This window comes from Cenococcum geophilum, assembly GCF_001692895.1.
Source record: "Cenococcum geophilum 1.58 unplaced genomic scaffold K441scaffold_66, whole genome shotgun sequence".
Lineage (NCBI taxonomy): Eukaryota > Fungi > Ascomycota > Dothideomycetes > Gloniales > Gloniaceae > Cenococcum > Cenococcum geophilum.
In genome coordinates this window covers 861,734-880,291 of record NW_027137624.1, presented here as the reverse complement: position 1 = coordinate 880,291, position 18,558 = coordinate 861,734, and the positions used below count along the sequence as shown (strand labels likewise).

Below are 18,558 nucleotides of genomic sequence, written 5' to 3'. Positions count from 1 at the left end.
GGCGCCATTTTGGCCCCATATAAAAGAGACGCCATCAAGAGACCAAAGGAAACTGAAAGCGGGATGCAATGGCAGTGATCGGCAGCAGGAACCTACAGCACCCTTTACTGATCTTGCACAGGCGAAGCAAGAGAATGAGTGAATGATTTAGAAGTGAATGGGAGTTACAATTGTAGTTAGTTTTACGTTTTGACGAAAGAGGAAGTGGACAAATTGTGAAAATCGCGGGTGGCTGGTCGGCTTGGCAATCACTTTCTCGCCAGCTGCGCGACGTCAACCTCTCAACCACTTCCTTTCACGTCTTCAAAGAGCCCTTTCGCTTCTTCTTCATCTATTCCCTTTGGCCATTTATTGTCAGTCCCTCCCTGGACTACCTAATTCTTCATCTACGCGACCGCAAGCCGTAGCCTGCCGACTAATACCGCCCCCTAGAGCTCCTTTCTTACGCGCGCTCGACGAACTTGAATCCACAACCACAACCTCCTTCAACCACCTACGATACCCGCGGTCGTGATCGCGAGCCCTCCAAATGGCGGATTACGCTAAAATGAAGAATGCCGAGCTCGAGGCTCTCCTCAAGTCGCGCAACCTCCCTCACACAGGCAAGAAAGCCGACATGGTTTCGCGCCTCATTGAAGCTGACAAGAAGACCACCGAGTCGCCCTCAACCACCACTGCCGCTGCTGCCGAAGACGAGATTGATTGGGACGATGATACTGATGCAACAAAGCCCGCTGCTGCCGCCGCGACCACTGAGGCAGCTGCAACTGCCATCAAGGCAGGAGGCAAGGGCCCAGTCGCAAATCCACAAGCTGTTCCGAATCAAGTTGCAGATGTTGATCCGTCCAAGACGTCAGATCTGTCAGTCAAGCCACCTGCGGAGAACAAAAGTGCGGAAGGCGAGTCTAAGGACTCAAAGTCAGAAGAAGCGAAGCCAGAAAAGCCATCTGTTGACTTCACGCGAGGGCTCGCGGCTTCTACATTGGAAGATGAGATCGAGAAACGAAAAGCGCGAGCCAGGAAATTCGGCATGCCAATTGAGGAAGACGAGACTCTGAAGAAGCTAGAACGTGCGAAGAAATTTGGTGAGACGGGTGCTCCCAGAGGATTAGATGAGGCCCTGCCAGAGCGGACCGCCGGCCGGAAGCGAGGACGTGAGGGTGGAGAGGAAGGTGGTCGTGGTGGACATAATAAGAGGGGTGGCCGAAGATTTGACGGGCGTAGAGGTGGTGACCGGAGAGCCAGAGATGGAGACAGAAAGCCCAGAGACAACAAGAGGGAGCAGGGGAAGAGCCCTAGTGGTGGAAAGGCCGGTTGGATGAACGAAACAGATAAGGCCAAGGCGGAAGCCAGGAAAGCGAAGTTCGCGACTCCAGCCGCTTCGACTTGAAACTGCTCCGGATCTTTGGAAAAGAAATTGGACCTTCTGGAATGAAGATTGTTCTCTCGAGTCATGGTTCATACAGGACGTGGTGTTGCTGGCGTTAGGACGACGGACGATTCACTGCATGTGCCGACAGCTTTTCTATCGACGATCCTCAGACCCTTTTGTTAATCAGACTTGGGATATTCCATCATACTATTTTCGAGGCAATACAATCAATTCGTGCGCGGACGTTCCCCCGTTGCTTCATCTCGTGAGATCCGAACTTGCCGTTGCATTTTTTTAGCAACCACGTTCATTTCAAAACTACTCGTTGAGCTACCTATATACCCCACATACTTGAAATTTCCGGAGTCTCTGAATACCTTCGTAATTTATTTGCGTCTCTCCATGAGTAAGATGACCCGCAACGCAAAGGCCGTAAAACTGTTCTCAGATTGACACAGAATACAGGTTATTGATTAGAATGAGCCACGGTCCGTTCAGTTGTTTTTACAATAATTTTCTACGGCGAACTTCTAAAGAACTTATGCAAAGGAGCCTTTGTAGCTTTTTGAGCTAAGCAAAGTCTTCCACAAGACTGTACTTTAATTGTTCTCAGGCTCTCTTGAACAGCCAGAAACCAATTCACAAGGATGTAACTAGGAAAACTGGCAGATCTTGATCAAAAAGCACGTCCACCGGAAGCAGTATATACAATGCAAGAAACGGAAAGGAAAAACTACGAAAATGGATGTGCCACCAGGATTATGATTCGATTGCAATCCAATCACAGGCCATATGGTCCATATTGCTATTGGCCCAGGTTTTGACCTACCAGGTCAAGCGCTCGCTGAAGGGGGCAGTATTTTGGTGTTCCAAAACGTAAGCCCAATTAGGAAGGCGGTAGTAGCCAACCGTTATAACCCTATCACCCACGTTAGCACAAGATGCGGCTGAATTCTCACGTTTTCTCGGCACATAATTTAAATTACCCAGGCTAAATACTCAGTCTTGACTTAAAAAGGCAAACACACCGATGCGTAAGTAAGCCAAGTGGGGCAACGATTTGTCCGTTCATTACCGTATTCGGCTGGTGACAACTTCTCCGCAAACCACCTTTTCGATACAGTTTTTCGGTCCCCTCATCGTCACAGAAACTCACTCTTCTTTTATTCTCACTTTATTTATTCATGTCAGCAGATAAAGCTCTTCGTGTTGTTAATGACGCTTCCAACATGTCCAATAGCACTCCGGCACTTGTTAAATCGGCTACAGAGGCTGCGCCAACTTCCTTATTGGAACCCAGAGCCGTCGAGTCTGATCCCAACAAAGCTTATAGCAAATTCAACTCACGACAAAAGGCAATCATCGTTTCAATAGCCTCAATTGTGGGTTTGTTGAGTCCACTCAGTTCAAATCTGTATACACCCGCAATTCCTACCATCGCTAGAGACTTGCATGTATCAACTGGTGCAATCAACCTCACCATCACCTCGTACCTCATTCTCCAAGGTTTAAGCCCTACCCTTTGGGGCGCCATTGGTGACAGCGTTGGGAGACGACCTCTTTACATTATTTGTCTGACCGTATACTTCGGATCTTGTCTCGGCCTCAGTTTATGCAACACATATGCGGGTGTAATCGCTCTTCGAGCTTTGCAGGCTGTCGGATCTGCTTCAACGACGGCAATCGGGGCAGGATTGATTGGTGATCTTGTCCACAGCAGCAGGCGCGGTTCGTTCATGGGGAACTACAGTGCTCTTGGAGGTGCTGGCACAGCTTTTGGGCCTGTGCTTGGAGGCCTGTTCGCTCAGTATACCGGATGGCATGGCATTTTTCTTTTCCTTCTGGGGCTCTCAGCGTCACTACTCATCATTACAATTCTTTTTGTACCAGAGACTATGCGCGCCATTGTGAGTGACGGAAGTGTAGCGTCTCCCCGATACCTCCGACCCATCTTCACCATTCTAGATGCTCCAAAAGCTCAGGCAAACGACGCACTACGGCACAACCCTATCAAAGTGGACTTCCTAGGGCCTCTACGACTACTTTTGGAGCCCGAAGTTCTCTGCTGCATCATCTTCACTGGAACTTGCTACACTGTTTGGAATATGACCATGATCGCAACCGCTCCCATTTATGCAGGAAGATACAGATTGAAAGAGATCTATATCGGACTCACGTATATCTCAAACGGTACTGGCTCCCTTGTCGGGAGTATTACCACCGGGAAAGTTCTCAATTGGGAGTATCGTCGACAACTTGCGAGAGAAAGACTTGATTCCGAAGCTCCCGTTAGTGAGGTCCGCATGATTCAACGTGCGAGGATACGACCATTGATTATCCCGACGATACTGTATCTCGTAGCGATGGTGGCCCTAGGCTGGGTAATGGAATACCAAGTGCACATTTCCGCATCAATTATCCTAGCATTCTTCGTTGGAGGTCTAGATACATGCATCCTTGCGGCATTCTGTAAGTATCTTGTTCTTTTGGACCGCTTGGTAATACTAACGGCGCATCCAGCAACTCTTGTGGTGGATCTCTTCCAACAGCAGTCATTTAGCGTCACCGCCTGCGTCAATCTATCGCGTTGTCTAATCGCTGCGGCTGGAGCCGCTACAATACAACCTCTGATTCAAGCTGTCGGTGTTGGTTGGGCTTTCACCGTGTGTGCTAGTATTGCTCTCGCCTCATGTCCCTTTGCTCTGGCTGAGCTAGCCTACGGCGACAAGTGGCGTACCAGGCGGCTTATGCGATCGGCGAATGCCTGAAAGGAAAGGAAGGAATCTTACTTTAAGAATAGAGAAATTAGCGTCTCTCCCGAATTAGGCCTTCAGCCGAAATTCATATTGCTTTCCAGGCTAACCCACTCTGAACATACCCGGTGTGAAATTTGCTTTAAAGATACCGCTAAAAATTAAAACTACTCATTTATTTCATTACTACATAGGCTCATGGCCCGTATGTTCTGATATCGATGAGCAGGTCTCTACATCTAAAGCATCGACACTCCTCGAGCAAATGCAGGGCGAACCACGTGACACACTGGCAGTGGGTTTCATCAGATATGTAGTTAAATAAAAGGTCAAAGTTTCTCAGATACTTCAACAATCGAACAATCGGAATATACGGGTGCAGATTCCGGTCAAATATCGACATCTTCCTTGATTAATACGCTAACAGGCTTCGATGCTTACGCGTAGGTATTCGTCCTCTCCCTTCCCTAGATCTTCCTCGATGTCTTTTAGAAGGTCCACAAGTTTCTGCCATCTCTGGTCGTTGCCTTTTGGTTATTATGGTGCGTCGCCCTCTATTAGGTTTATTGTGGTGTCGCGATTTTCTATACGGCGTCCACCCTTCGAGTCTACTACGACCCCCCTGTGTCGCGCAGGCTTTCCGGCTGTGCTGCATATATTAGTTCTAGGGCATAATATGCCGTAGATTTAATTGGAGATGGTTATTTCTTTATTAGAGGATTGGTGGGCGTGTTCTGCTGCTGTACGCAGACTTGCTATTAAGCAAGCAAGCCAAGCCGGAAAGCCTTAGCTTGCTGGCTTGAAACTTTTCGCACCTGAAGCTGGCTTACTTGGCTTAATAGGTCGAAACAGTCAGCTTGCTTAGCTTGCTTAAAGGCTTACTTAATTTTATAGATATTTTGGAGTAATATATAAAATTAAGCCTCCCAGCCACCAATTTAGCCAAAAAGCCCCCCTACAGCCCTAATTTATAGTTATTATAATATAAGATAGCATAGAGATAACGTAATAAGGAAGTTCGCGTGGCTAAGGATGTCTATGTAAGGCTTAGCATGGTGGTAAGGAAGGTTTCGCTAAGAAGGCTTTAGTAGAAAGATCCTACTGTTAACTCTAACGGTTAGCTACTAATTATACTAATCCCGGTAAACTTATTACCTTATCTACTAAATCCTTAAAGCCTATTCTTAAATAGCTGCGATTATACCGCAAAGCAGCAATAATATTAGGGCGAAGCTTTAAAAGACGCGGTTCTAGTAGATCACCAGCTTCACCAAACACCCGTTTATAGTCGTCGCTTATAGCCAGTATAGTTAATATATTAAGAGCCATCCATACGAGCTTCGGCTAAGTAGTTTACTAATAGGTAATTGTCTAGTAGTGTCGGCAGAGTTTTCTAAGCTTTGTATTCGTTAGACGCGTCAATAGAGCTTTAAGCCACGCGGCTGGTATATTACCTAAATAGTCCTATTTGCTCTATTTGCATACTTAGAAATATCCAAAATCGTTCATCTATAACACCAAAAATCTATCATAAACTTTAGATCTCTACTAAAATTATATATATATATTTCCTATCAAGCGGGCAAGCAAGCAAGCAAGCAGGCCCTCTTTTGGCTTGCTGGCTTGCCCAAATCAGGCCCTTCGGCTTGCTGGCTTGCTTAATTACCAATCAAGCAAGCCAAGCAAGTCTGGCTGTATGTGTCCCGCACCACGTCGCCATACGGCCAAAGAGACAGAGAGTGATCGCGAATCTATCGCGACTCTTGCGGGACCCAGCCGACCCAATATGTATACTCTTACAATATCTATATTATACGCGTAATCGAACTATATAGACCTTGTAGGCAGAAGGCCTATAATAAGCTTCTTAACTACCCGCCTTATATACCACCTTACCTAATAGCCTAAATTTACTATATATAGTATTTCCTTTGTCTTCCTCTACGTATTTTTTAGCTAGGAGATATAGTAGGGGACCTAGGTTAGGGCCCTAGGACAAGACACCTAGCTTATCCCGCTATTTCTTTAGGGTGGAAGGTTATATAGAACTAGATTTATACTGCAAGTAGGAGGACTATAGGCGATATATACACATATATAGGGTAGAAAGGGCAGGCATACAATATGGCAATCTTACGGTAATCTACAATTGAGTGGAAGTATGGTATAAATGGCAGATAGGGCAAGATAGGCAACTAGGACACTCCCTTACAGGCAGGGTTGCAAATCAATCAACGAGACTTCAATATTGAGTGCCAAGACTCAATCAATTCAACCAACTGGGGGTTCGCTGGCTTGGCAATTCAATCAATTTGGAGGCTCTGATTGAGTTGAGTTGATTGAAGAATATTGAAGCTTTGATATTATATAGAAAATATTACTAGAGTTTACATAGAGTAATGCTCTAAATCTTATTCTCCTTATTCTCGCCCACCAAAAATAGTTTACCCGAGCATCGCCCATTGTTTACTCTGTCAGGTGAGTCAACACTATGCCAAGACTTGTGATAGACCTATATTGAGAGCCAGGCAACAGGAAGGGCAATAGGAAATGATTCAGGCGTCGTTAGGTAGGTCGTCCTGCATCAGCTCTATGCCAGGAACTCGTAATAGCACGGGTTACGGTGCGTAATAGAGATATTAGGGAAAATGCTTTATTTACTATAGCCAAGCGAGAGATTCTCATAGGTTTCTTATTTCTTAGCGTATAATTAACAAACTAGATTATCCGAATATCCTTAACTTCTACTAAAAGCTCTAACTTACCACTAAATCTTACCGCCAAGTCAGCGGGCTATCAGCTAGCTGCAGTCTTATAGCTGGCTAACTGTCACAACTCTGCCAGCTCGCTGGCTGCTTACGTTATCAGCCTCTTGTCAGCGGAGCTGACAACGTCGCTATAAATTCCCTCATATCCGGAGCTCTGGAGTGCATATATCGGCTACGCCAAAAGCGTGAGAGGCTAGTGTTCCGACTGATACCGGTATATACGATGTTCCGGAACATTTCTGCCTCATTCTGGAACGAGTCGTCCTTGTTCCAGAATGAGTCGTGTATTGCTTTGATCGGCTCCATTCCGGATTACTTGCCTTATTCCAGAAAAGATCTTTAAAGGTTAGGCTAATTACTAGGTAGTATAGTAGGTAGAGGCTCGCCAACGCCCACACGCATACCATAAGTCGTGAAGTTCTTCAAAATAGATGCATTTTATGTCTTCATTTTTCTTTATTTCTAGATTTAATTGGTAAATAGTTATCGCATAGGGTCTAGAATAACCTTAAATTATACTAACTATGCCTATATAACGTTGCCAAAAGATCCACTTAATAAGTATATATTTAGTAGTTAAATAATATTTTGTAATTAAGCGTAAGGCATTTTATAGGGCTCTCGTGAGCTCCTTTATAGTGTTAATTTTGCTTAAAAATCGCCTAATTAGGCTTAGCGTAGGGGCTATCGCGAACTTTAAAATTTTATTATTAATCTTTCCTTACCTACTACCTTTATATACGACTTAATTAGATCCTTAATAATATGCGCACCTTTTCTATAAGTTTTAAATATATATTTAACTCTACTGCTAGCTTAAATCTAACACCAGTGATAGTAATATTATCCTCCGCGTCTACCTTTACGCCTACCTCCGCGCCTATACCTAATATAGCTTCCTTACCTCCTACTAATACTCCTACCGTGAATAAAGACTATAATGCTAGCTAAGCAGTTGTTTCCTTTTTAGTTATAGTAAAGCCTACCTTTACTAAGTATTTAGAAGAAACCTGGAACGCCTTAATAAAGCGCGTTATATAGGAAAAATATAATAATATTATTTCCTAGCTTACTAATCTAGGTTGTAAAGCTCTCTTATAGGCCGAACGTAACGCTAAATTAAAGGCTAAGAGCTGCTGGTTTATATAGGAATAAGGTAAAGAGTATATACGCGGCCTTTAGAGGCGGTTAATTTACTTACCTAACTATAGCTTAAAGGTTGTTCCTGAGCCAGAAATATATAATACTATTATTTAGTACTATAAGGAGCTTTACTATATAGGGCAGAAGAAGATATATAGTACGCTTGCGGCTAATTAATACGGTATACGGCTAGTGGAAGTTGTTTAGCTTCTAGAATACTGCCAGGTATATATTAAGTAAGTTTAACTTTTTATAAAATTATTAGTTGTACTAATATTCTTATAGGAGCGCTCCTAATACTGTACGGCTATTACTTAATATAATTATCTCTAGGGCTCCTTTTAATCGTATTTAGGGCGATCTTATTAATATATACAATGAGGCCGACGGTAAATATAAATAGATCCTATAGATACGCGATCACTTTAGTAAATACTATACCCTTTACCCCCTTAAGTAGAAGACCGCTGAGTAAGTTGCCGTAGCTGTGCTCTAATGGATATATTATTATATTTACCCGCGTATTTAGTAGAGCAATAATAGCTTAGAATTTAAAGGCGCCCTTTTTATACTGCTTTGGCGTTATAGAATTAAGGTAATTAATAATAATAATTCATTGCTTAACGTCCGATTTGGATCCCTATTAGGCCTACGCGGACTACTCCTTATTTACATATAGGGAGAAAACTCTATTTAAGAAAAATGAGAAAACCCCATAATCTATCTCCCCGCCTTTTAGGACTCGCCTACTTAGCGCCTATAAGTCGCCTATAGTGCTCTACTACCTTACTATTTAACCTCCTTAAGAACTACTATTACTGTAATAAGCCTACGGACGCGCTAGTATTATAAACTATTACTCTACTACTGTAGAGTTACTAGGGGGTATCTACTGCTCGCCCCCTTGCCTTCTATTATTATTTCCCTTATAACCCGGAACTAATTTAGTATATTTTAACTAATAAGCCACTAGGTAACCGCCTTAAGGCCTTTTTATATTAAGAGCAGTATATTATAGTTCTCTATGCTAGCTACTAAGAGCATTATTTCTTAATTAGTGCGTAGGGGGCATAGCAGTATTACGTGTTTTGGTATCTGTTTTAGCCAGCTATATTCGCATCTTAGGCTACCTACTAGGATACCCACCCAGTAAAGCCAATCTTTTAGTCCTATTATTCCTATTCTTAAGAGTGTTGCTATTATATTTTCTGCCTTTATTAGGCCTTCTTGGAGCCCTTAAGTATTTACCCCCTATAGCGTTAACTATACTATAGCTTAGGTTCGTCTTACCTAAGTTAGCCTCTATACCTTTAACTCCTATTTACCTCTTTAGCGTTAGTCCAACCAGTATTATATTACGGTAGATGGTTTCCTAGCATTCTTACGTATTCTACTTTAGCTCCTTTCTCTGTCTTACTATTATCTTTACTAACCTCTTACGCGTCTCCCTTCCTCCTCTATATAGGCCTAGGCCCTAAAGCGGCACTATTCTTCTTATGCTTTCTTTACCTATTTCTCTAATATCTCTTCCCTACTTTAGGGTTATTGGTTTGTTCTCCTATAGGGCACCCTAAAGTCCCTTTATAGTTTACTTAGGCGTGTCTTAATATACTTTATAACATTAGAGTTGCGTTTATTTTGCGTTCTTTATATTATAGCGGCTTTAATATATAACTATAGGGGGGGAATATTAGATTCCTTCTTAAGTAGTGCTGTGGCCGTTCGCTTATACCCGCCTGTAATACTCTAAAGGTAGGCTATTTAGACCTTTTAAAGTAGTTTAAGGAGTAATTTAGGGGGGCCCTTCTTAGTTTCTCTAATGGCCCAAATACTAGATCTATTTATTATAGTTGGCCAGACAACTGCTGTATATAGTAGGCGTGGCCTCTAGAAGTATGGACCCTATATAAAATTAACAATCCTAGATAAAGCGATAAACTATACTTAGCCTTTATAGGCCGCTTACGCCGCATATACGCTCTACTAGAGCTTACTATCTACCTATACTCCTAATACCCTTAGGCCCTAAACTAGTTAACCCCTAAAGCCTTAGATATAAATTATATACTAAAGATCTGCAGATTGGTTGCGTTTTCTTATAAAATAGATTAGCTGGTATTTCTCTAGTAAGAATTAGACTCTATAATGTTTTGCCTATTCTATATAAGTGTTATAGGCTTTCTCTAGTGTTCTATAATTTTCTATAGCTGTTGGCCCGTATATAATTAGGTTTATATCGTTAACAAAGCCTATTCCCTAGGTCGCCCCTTCCTTAAAGGAGTTAAGTAGGTTGCTTATAAAGAAAAGGAAGAGTATAGGCAAGAGGGGTAATCCTTATAGTATTCCTGTTATAACTGCAATAAGGGGGCTCTGGTATCTGCTAAAGACTAGTAATATTTCTTTCTGGTCTATAAACCCTTAGATAAATTATATAATCCATTCTAGGAAGCCCTTTGCCCTAAGGATATACAGGAGACGCTTGTAGGGTATATTATCGTAGGCACTACTAATATTTAGGCTAAGTATTAATACTATAAAGTCCTTTCGCATCGCCTATGTAGATTTAATAGTGGTAGTGAGTAGCATAAATGCTAATAGTGTTAAGCGATTCTTTCTTACCCCTATTTAGCTTTATAGTAATAGGGCGTGTTCCTCTACCATATCTACTATGCGTTCCGCTATTACCCTTTCTAAAATCTTACTAAGGGTGTTTTTTAAGGCAATAGGGCGGTAGCTTCCTAGGATTAAGTAATCTATTTTACCTTCTTTTTATAGGACAACTGTTATTATAGATCTTCTAAGTTGTAGGTAGTAGCCTATAGTAAAGCATGCTTTGGCTATATCTATAAGCCAAGGTGCTATAAGTAGCCTATAGGTTTTTAGGGCCTTATTTAGAATCCTATTTAGTTCTAGTGCTATATTATTTAAAAGGCGGCTAATAGTTCTAGCCATTTCCTCTATTATTATGTCGCTGTTGACCTATAGGCGAGTCACTAGTGTTTTGCCCGTAATATTACTAAGGTCTGCTAGAGCCGGTTAAGGGAAAAACCTTTCTATAAGGATCTTTACCTTCTTATTATTATTATTTATGGCCTATAATTCTCCTGCTCTTTATAGGGGTAGTAGGTATAGGTCTTCTACTAGGCGCCCTACCTTTTTCTTTACCTATTTTGCTATAGCCTAAAGGCCCTTATTATAGGGGAGGCTTAGGTTAAAAGTATACTTGTTTATAAACCGTCTCTAGTTATTCCTTACTTCTTTTTTTAGGGTATTCTTTAGCTAGTTTCTTATGTCTTTATATTATCTTTCGTCTTTAGGGTCGTGGCTGCTTATATATTTCCTTCTTGCTTATTATTAGCTAGTAACTAGAACTGTGTATTATATAGACCATATATATCGCGCATAGGGGCCTAGTTTTAAGATCGGGCAGTGCTCTTCTAGCCCATTTTTAATTGCTGCCTAGATCCTTTTTAGTCTTCAGTTAATTTCTTTAGGGGTGGCCAATAAGCTTTACTTGTTTGGTATTAGGTGGATTTCTTCTAAGTCTTAGAGTTGTTATTTAACTATATTAAGGAAACTGTTTGTCTTAAGCTTCCTTATTACGTATCTTTTTCTATTTAGTTACGCTTTAGTATCTAGATCTAGCTATATCTAAATAGGGATATAGTCTAGGGTAAGTGCCTATTCTTTTTTAGGGTTGCACCTTTTAAGTCTCTAGTATAGGCCTTCGTCTATAAATATAAGGTTAATTATACTTTTAGCGGTACCTTATTGCCATATAATTGCTCCTAGGGGGGTAGCTAGCTTAAGGCCCTAAATATCTATAGCTCTTAGTAGGCACTTTAACTATTAATCTACAGCAATATAGATACCCCCCTACTATAGGTAGTAGAGGTTTATGTCTCCTAGTAGGATAGACTCTATACCTTTAGTTTTTAGTAAGCTTATTACTAATATAATATTCTCTGTTTATAGGACCCCTTTAACCCTAGGGTTATATATATTAATAATTTATACCGGTCCCTTATATATTTAGATTATTATAACTATAATATCTAGGTTAACTACCTACTATAACTATAAGGATAGGCTAATAGCCTTACTAATTATAAAGTACATATATATAGCTGCTTTTGGTTTATATAGGAGCTAAAATCCTTAGGGGTAGTATATTAATTATATAAAGGTATTATAATACGGTTCTTATATAGTAAGGATATAGTATTTCTCTAGGTCTANACTNTCTANTAGGGGCCTTNNNANGCNGTGGTTTNTNTTNCCGCAGTTATACTATATAATNGATAGGTNGCGGACCCCCAGCGAGGGTCCTTTAACTCTCCTTCGTTCCTTACTTCTTCTATTTCTACTTTCTTTAAGATATTTAAAGCTTCTATCTCTTGTGTCTATACCCTAGTTACTACTTATTTTATATAGAGCTTTCCATTCCCGTGTCTTATGTTCCTATTAGCGCTTCTATATCTAAATCTGTTATTATTACCGGTTCTTCCCCTATTCTTACTGGTCGGCTATATACCCTTTATAGGTTAGCTACAAATGTTATATTTGCCGTATTAAGTCTAATTCTTAATTATCCTGGTTTTAAGCCTACTGTTACTGTCTATAGGGGTCTTCCTATAGGGCGTCCTCTCCCTTATATCCCTAATTGGTCTAGTAATATCGTGCGGCGTCGCTTCTAGCCTGTTAAGGCTTGGGATGGCTAGCCTAGCCCTCTAGTGTTAAAGGTAGGAAACGCTAGGAAGGCGCCTATGTCCCCCTAGCTTATTGCCTATTATTTCCATTTATATAACCTAGCGTGTAGTTATTCCTATAGCTATTAAGCCCTTACCTTCCGTCTCCTGTATTTAATGCAGTCTTTTCTCTCCTACGCCTTATGTATGCTTTAGTGGCAGTTCGCGTATTTTATTTAGTCTTAATTTAAGTAATATCTCGTATTATGGGGGCCTATATAGTGACCGTAGTACACCTATACTGCGTATATAGATTAGGTGTATCCCCATTATATATAGCGATAGTATTATTTTAGGCGTAGTCTATGGTTATAGAGCCTTATATTGTATATAAGGCTATTTATAATTATTCCTTTTTGGATAAGAAGTTTTTACATTCCTAGTATATATATACTAATAATAAGAGAGCTATACGTTCGTCTGGCGTCTCCCTAGCAAGTCTTTAGCAACCCTTATATCCTCTTATTATTTTTATTATATACTTAGTTTATATTTTTCTATTAAAGCTATTAGATTTGGGTGATTTTAAGTCCTAGTATAAGGCGTTCCGTTTGTTTTACTATTTCCTATATAATTACTATATTGTCTACCTAGCGTCCCTTTTTTACCCTAAGGCTTATAGAAACCACTAGGACTTTAACTAGGTAATCCTTACGGAGTACTTTTATGCTAATACGTTCTCCTAGCCTATCCCCTACCCTTACGGCTTATTTCTTTACCTATTAGTCCTTTAGGGTAACTCTAATATCTCTGCTCTTAAGGTGTTAGACTATAATAGCGTTATAGACCTCTTTATATATCTTTATAAGGACTTCTATTTCTAATTATCCCCTAAGCCCCTTTACTTATTCTATATTTGGTTATATTATAATTATATACCTAGTTATTAACTTAAGGGGGGTAGGTTCCCTATGCTGTAAAAGCGCAGCTATAGCGGCCTAGGTACGGTTCGCTAGTAAAGGGGGATTATACTTATTTTTAATTTTGCTTAGCCATTAGAGGATTTAATTAAGGGTTTACTAAAGGGGCGCCTAAGGTTTACTAGACTAGCGGAGCTATTCTACTAGCTATATTAGTTTATTATAGCTAACGGTTACTCCCCTATAATTTTAGATACTAGACGCGTCTAATAGGCTTTATATTTTATCAGATGCCTTCTTAATAGAGGTATTTCCGCTTTATGGTGTGGTATTCGCCCGTCTTTGTTGTGGAGGGCTATTGCTAGGCGTAGTTCTAGCGGTCGCGCGCGAGTGCGAGCCACCGTTGTTCGATGTGTGCCTCCCCTGCGATGCATATATCTTAGGGGGATTCTCTAGGTGTTTTTTAGGGTTCTTTTGGTTGGTTTTGGTCTTTTTAGGCCAGGTGCAGCAAGAGCTCCTATTAAGGTAATTAATAGCCGGCTATAATACCTTTAGTTATAAGGCATTATAGAGTAAGCCAACGGTTATATAAAGAAGAAGCTTTATATAGCAAAGCGACTCTTAGGAACTTCGCGATAGGCGGCGGCTTGCCTAATTATTGCAGCTTTAATTAATCGCACCTTCTATAAATTAATTGGCTGTATACCTTTCTACTGCCTCTATAGAAGAGATCCTTAGCTATTTACTTTAGTGGCGCCTAGCTACTAGGCTACTATAGAGCCTCCGCTAGAAGTTACTAACGCCTTTAAGGCTAAGGAGGAAGAGGATCTTAATGATAATAAGGAAGTTCTTAGTCCTCTACTAGATAAGAACGGTAATAGGTAATAGGTAGCTAAGTAAGAGCGCGAGGATAATAAATATTCTAATGAGGAACCTAACGGCAGTTAGAGCTTGATCGCGGCCGAATATAAAGATAAGGAGAATGAGGATTAATTAGAAGATGAGGAGAATAAGGGTTAATTAGAAGATGAGGAGAATGAGGGTTAATTAGAAGATAAGGAGAATAAGGGTTAATTAGAAGATGAGGAGAATAAGGGTCTAATTAATCCTTATTCTCCTTATCTTCTAATTAACCCTTATTCTCCTTATCTTCTAATTAAAGTTAATATATAGAGGCTGAGGACTCCTTTAAACCCTACTTTATCTAACGACAATTAAACCTTTAAAGGCTACTCACCAATCTTAAGTCGAACTCGCGAGATTATGGAGGCTATGCAGTCGTTAGGATTAAGTGGATTTAGATAGCCTCCGCCTCTACTAGAAGGCTTTCCTATACTAAGCTAAGACGCCTAGATGCAATTAATAAGAGAAGAGTTTACTAAATTAAATAGATAGATTATAGCCGATGCTGCTGCTAGAGCTCTATAGTAAGCTAAGTTTAATTATAATATTAAAAGAAGGTAGCGATCTATCTGTTAGTAGGAGGAGTTATATCCAGATAACTAGATTAAAGATCTAGAGGATCCTTTTTATATACCTAGAGGCTCCTTTATAGATAATCTTACTATAAGGGTTAAAGATATACACGTATAGCTCTACCGCGCAGCTAGTAGAGTAGGCCTGCCATCTATAGATTTTAATAAATACTATAACGTCGCTATGCCTTCTTACCGGCGTAAGTTAATTCGGGCGGTAAAGGACTCTAATTACCCTATTTACTCTATACCACTATAGTAAGAGCTTATACAATAGGTATATAAGAGACTTAAGGAACGTTAAAAGGAATTATAATTGTAATAGCTATAAAGTCCCTTATAACGTTTAAATTCCTCTACTTATAATTTATTAGATTTGCATAAAAGAGTTTAATAGCGAGCTGCTTACTCCCGCGAATAAATAAAGAAGAAGTATAGTAAGCAGCACCACGTTACCGAATTTAATATAGGTGACATCGTCCTTTTTAGAATTCCTAGAAAGCTTTAACGTAGTACTAAAGTCTTTTATATACCTGGCCGCATATATAAGATTTAAAATCACGGCTACTTTAAGGTTCGTACTTAGTACGGAATTGTTAAGGAGCTCTTTTTAGGCAGCGAGCTTGTTAAGCCGCTAGAGACTTATAATACTCGCCTTAATATAAGCATTAGTACGATCCTACCGCTCTCTATAGTAGTTAAAGCCTATTTAATAACTGCGCGGCCTACCTACTATAGGTATAGGTAAGGATATAATAATTAATAATATAGCTGTTAAAAAGGAAATATAGAGTGTTCTTTCTACTACTATAGAGAAAAGCCTTATATAAATCGGCCGACGAAGGACTCCCTAGGCGAGCCTCCAGTAAGAGCTTATAGAAGGCTTATTAGTACTTAAATTAGCTCTTAAATAAAGTAAGCCTAATAGGGGACTCTACTACAAAGTTTTATACAACCTTAATTAATAATAGTAGATGAGGAAGGTAATTAATTAAGCTTACTAGCGAGGCTGCGTAAGCTAAAGGAAAGGAAAACAATAGAGTAAGTAAGGTTGGCGCAGCTAGGAGAAATCTAAACCGCAATTATACTATTGGTCACACAGGGTGACTCACCAATAACGACTACTCAAGTAGGTTATAGTGATGTTGGTTAATAAAGCTTTTTTAATTGGAATGAGGAAGGGCGAGGAGCCTAAGGCTCCTCGCCACGCTAGTGCCGCGGCGACACGTGATGGCAACTTGCCATCACGTGACGGCAGTTTGCCGTACGTGACGGTAAATTGCCTCATTCCCGACACTGGCAACTCTTCTTTTATAGTTACCCTCTATATACAAATACTGCTTAACTATTATAACAAATATAAATCCTCTTTACTTACTATTGCTATTATAATATAAGTCTTGCTGTCCTAAAATTTACCTCTTAGTACGTAGTGCTTTCTTACTAAGGAGTCGTGGGTAGATATCATGTTAGGGCCGTTAGGGCCGCTAAGGCGCTAGCTATAAGTAAGCCAATAGCGATTTTCTATGCCGGGTATGGAAAATCCTAATTAGCTAGTTAAAATTAGGGTCTGTAGAGCGTCATACTCTTACTCCCTTTTAACCTAACCTTTAACTTATATGCGTAAAGTATTTGTATTAACAAACGTTTCTAGAGCCTTATTTAGGTTTGCCTTCGTTATTATATCTACTAGGTTATCTTAACCGTTAATCTATTAAATCTTAAAGAGTTTTCGCCGTTTGTAGGATTAATAAAGTGCCATAATATCGATTATAAGGCGCTTCTCCTTTATAGTACTAAGCTTAACTAAGCACTTATAGAGGGAGTATAAGTCGGTATATATGATTATAGGGATAACGGGAAGTTTGAGTCGATCTATAATTATCTTTAGGGTAGTTCCAATTATAATTACTATATTAACTCCGCTAACTATTCTATATATCTCTAACGCTAGAACGCTTTAAGTAACGCGCTTACTCTTAGTTAAGCTCTAATAGATAAAATTACCGTAGATTATGAAGTTATTCTCTTTGGTAGATTCGTTCGCTATAATAATCTTATATCCTAGCTAGGAGCTAAAATCTTTATTATTTATAAACGATCTATTAATAAACACAAATAGCTTAGCGGTAGGAAGATTAATAGGTACATAGAGTAGTCCCTAATTAAGATAGTTCATTTGCTAGAAAAGACGCTTATTTAGGTTAAAAATATTATTCTTAGTTAGTTCCTGGTATTGGGCGGCAATAAAGAGATTAAAGGAAGCTTTAGGTTAATAGATAGAAGCTATATAAGCTCTATAAGCGCATTACTCTACATATCCTTACTTTAGAGAATTAACGTTAATAATATTAATCTTTTTACCTTAACCTTTCTGGCGTAGGGCAATAGAATCCTTATTTAGGGAAATAATATATCTATTAAAGAGTAATAGTATTATTAAATTAAGTCTTTCCTTTGGCTTTACTATAAGGTTTGCCTTTACTAACTTATCTTCTTTAAGAGCTAAGAATTAGTTGTCTCCTAAGATAATTATATCGTCCGTTTGTATGCCAACGATTCTAAATAGAGTTTCTGTGGCTGTAATAAGGAAGCAGGGATTAAATATAGAAGTAGTTATTAAAAGCTTCTCTTTATGGTGCTTACTATAAGTAGCCCACCAATGAGTTCCTACCTCTGCGATTCTATATAGTAGCTTAAGTATAACTATAATCGTATCTTCGGGATATTGGTGGCGAATTTGCTCTAGAAGGTATGCCAGTATTAAGCGCTAAAGGCGTATCTCTGATTGGGTATAGGCCTAGGTAATATCTTATAAATAAACTACCATTCTATTCTTTATTAAGGAGGGAGCTAACGTAATAATAACTTACTAACTAGCTTGTTGAATTATAGGGGATTATATAAGAATTACTTCCTTACCGTCGTTGTTATAACCTTAAATAACTAGCCTTAACTTCTTAAATGGGGTATTAGTAGCTTTGCCTTTAATCTTATTAACCATTCTTAACCTAAATATACGAACCCTATTAAACTTGGTAGGGTTATACTTCTTAAACTTAAAGACTCCTCTTATAATAAGACCGTCAATCTCCTGCTTATTAGATACTTGGAAAGGAGCTCCTAAAGTTATAATACGGCCTTCCTTTTGGAGCTATTTTGCGAGCTTAAAGTTAGCCTTCTCTTTAGCTGTTATAAAGGCTATTAACAGCTCGACTCTATTCTTAATGGCGGTAACGAGTTACTCTTCGAAATTAATAAGGTATTAGCAATTTCGTAATCCCTTTAGGCGACCTCTACCGCGTTATAGTTGTGGCGTATTTACTACAGTTATATTAGGGTTATAGTCGCCTTCTAAGGTATATTAATTGTAGTTCTCCTCTAGGGCATCTCCTAGGGTATCTTTTAGGGTATCCTATAAAGGCTTAGAACTATTATC

The 18,558-nt window shown here is 39.7% G+C and overlaps 3 protein-coding genes across 3 annotated transcripts; 2 read left to right on the top strand and 1 right to left on the bottom strand.

The window, feature by feature from the left end:
- Positions 1–529: 529 nt before the first annotated feature.
- On the top strand, positions 530–1,390 carry K441DRAFT_588040 (uncharacterized protein; the record flags this gene model as incomplete). Its single annotated transcript, XM_067644700.1, has 1 exon — positions 530–1,390. The coding sequence occupies one exon, from the start codon at positions 530–532 to the stop codon at positions 1,388–1,390; it is 861 nt and encodes a 286-aa protein (XP_067498098.1).
- Positions 1,391–2,601: 1,211 nt separating this feature from the next.
- Positions 2,602–4,140, top strand: K441DRAFT_681800 (MFS general substrate transporter; the record flags this gene model as incomplete). Its single annotated transcript, XM_067651512.1, has 2 exons — positions 2,602–3,841; positions 3,893–4,140. The coding sequence occupies 2 exons, from the start codon at positions 2,602–2,604 to the stop codon at positions 4,138–4,140; spliced, it is 1,488 nt and encodes a 495-aa protein (XP_067498097.1).
- Positions 4,141–4,989: 849 nt separating this feature from the next.
- On the bottom strand, positions 4,990–5,470 carry K441DRAFT_669012 (uncharacterized protein). The gene is made up of 2 exons (XM_067650089.1): positions 5,281–5,470; positions 4,990–5,223 (listed from the first exon to the last, which is right to left on the bottom strand). Exons 1-2 carry the CDS (start codon positions 5,452–5,454, stop codon positions 5,173–5,175), a joined length of 225 nt encoding a protein of 74 aa, XP_067498096.1. The 5' UTR covers positions 5,455–5,470; the 3' UTR covers positions 4,990–5,172.
- Positions 5,471–18,558: the final 13,088 nt, after the last annotated feature.

What these genes read in the sequence shown, in the direction of transcription:
- K441DRAFT_669012 (XM_067650089.1), bottom strand. Translation starts at nt 5,454, where the DNA reads ATGGCTCTTAATATATTAACTATACTGGCTATAAGCGACGACTATAAA. An exon ending in TTAAGGATTTAGTAGATAAG is followed by an intron (nt 5,224 to 5,280) that starts GTAATAAGTTTA and finishes AGTTAACAGTAG; the next exon opens with GATCTTTCTACTAAAGCCTT.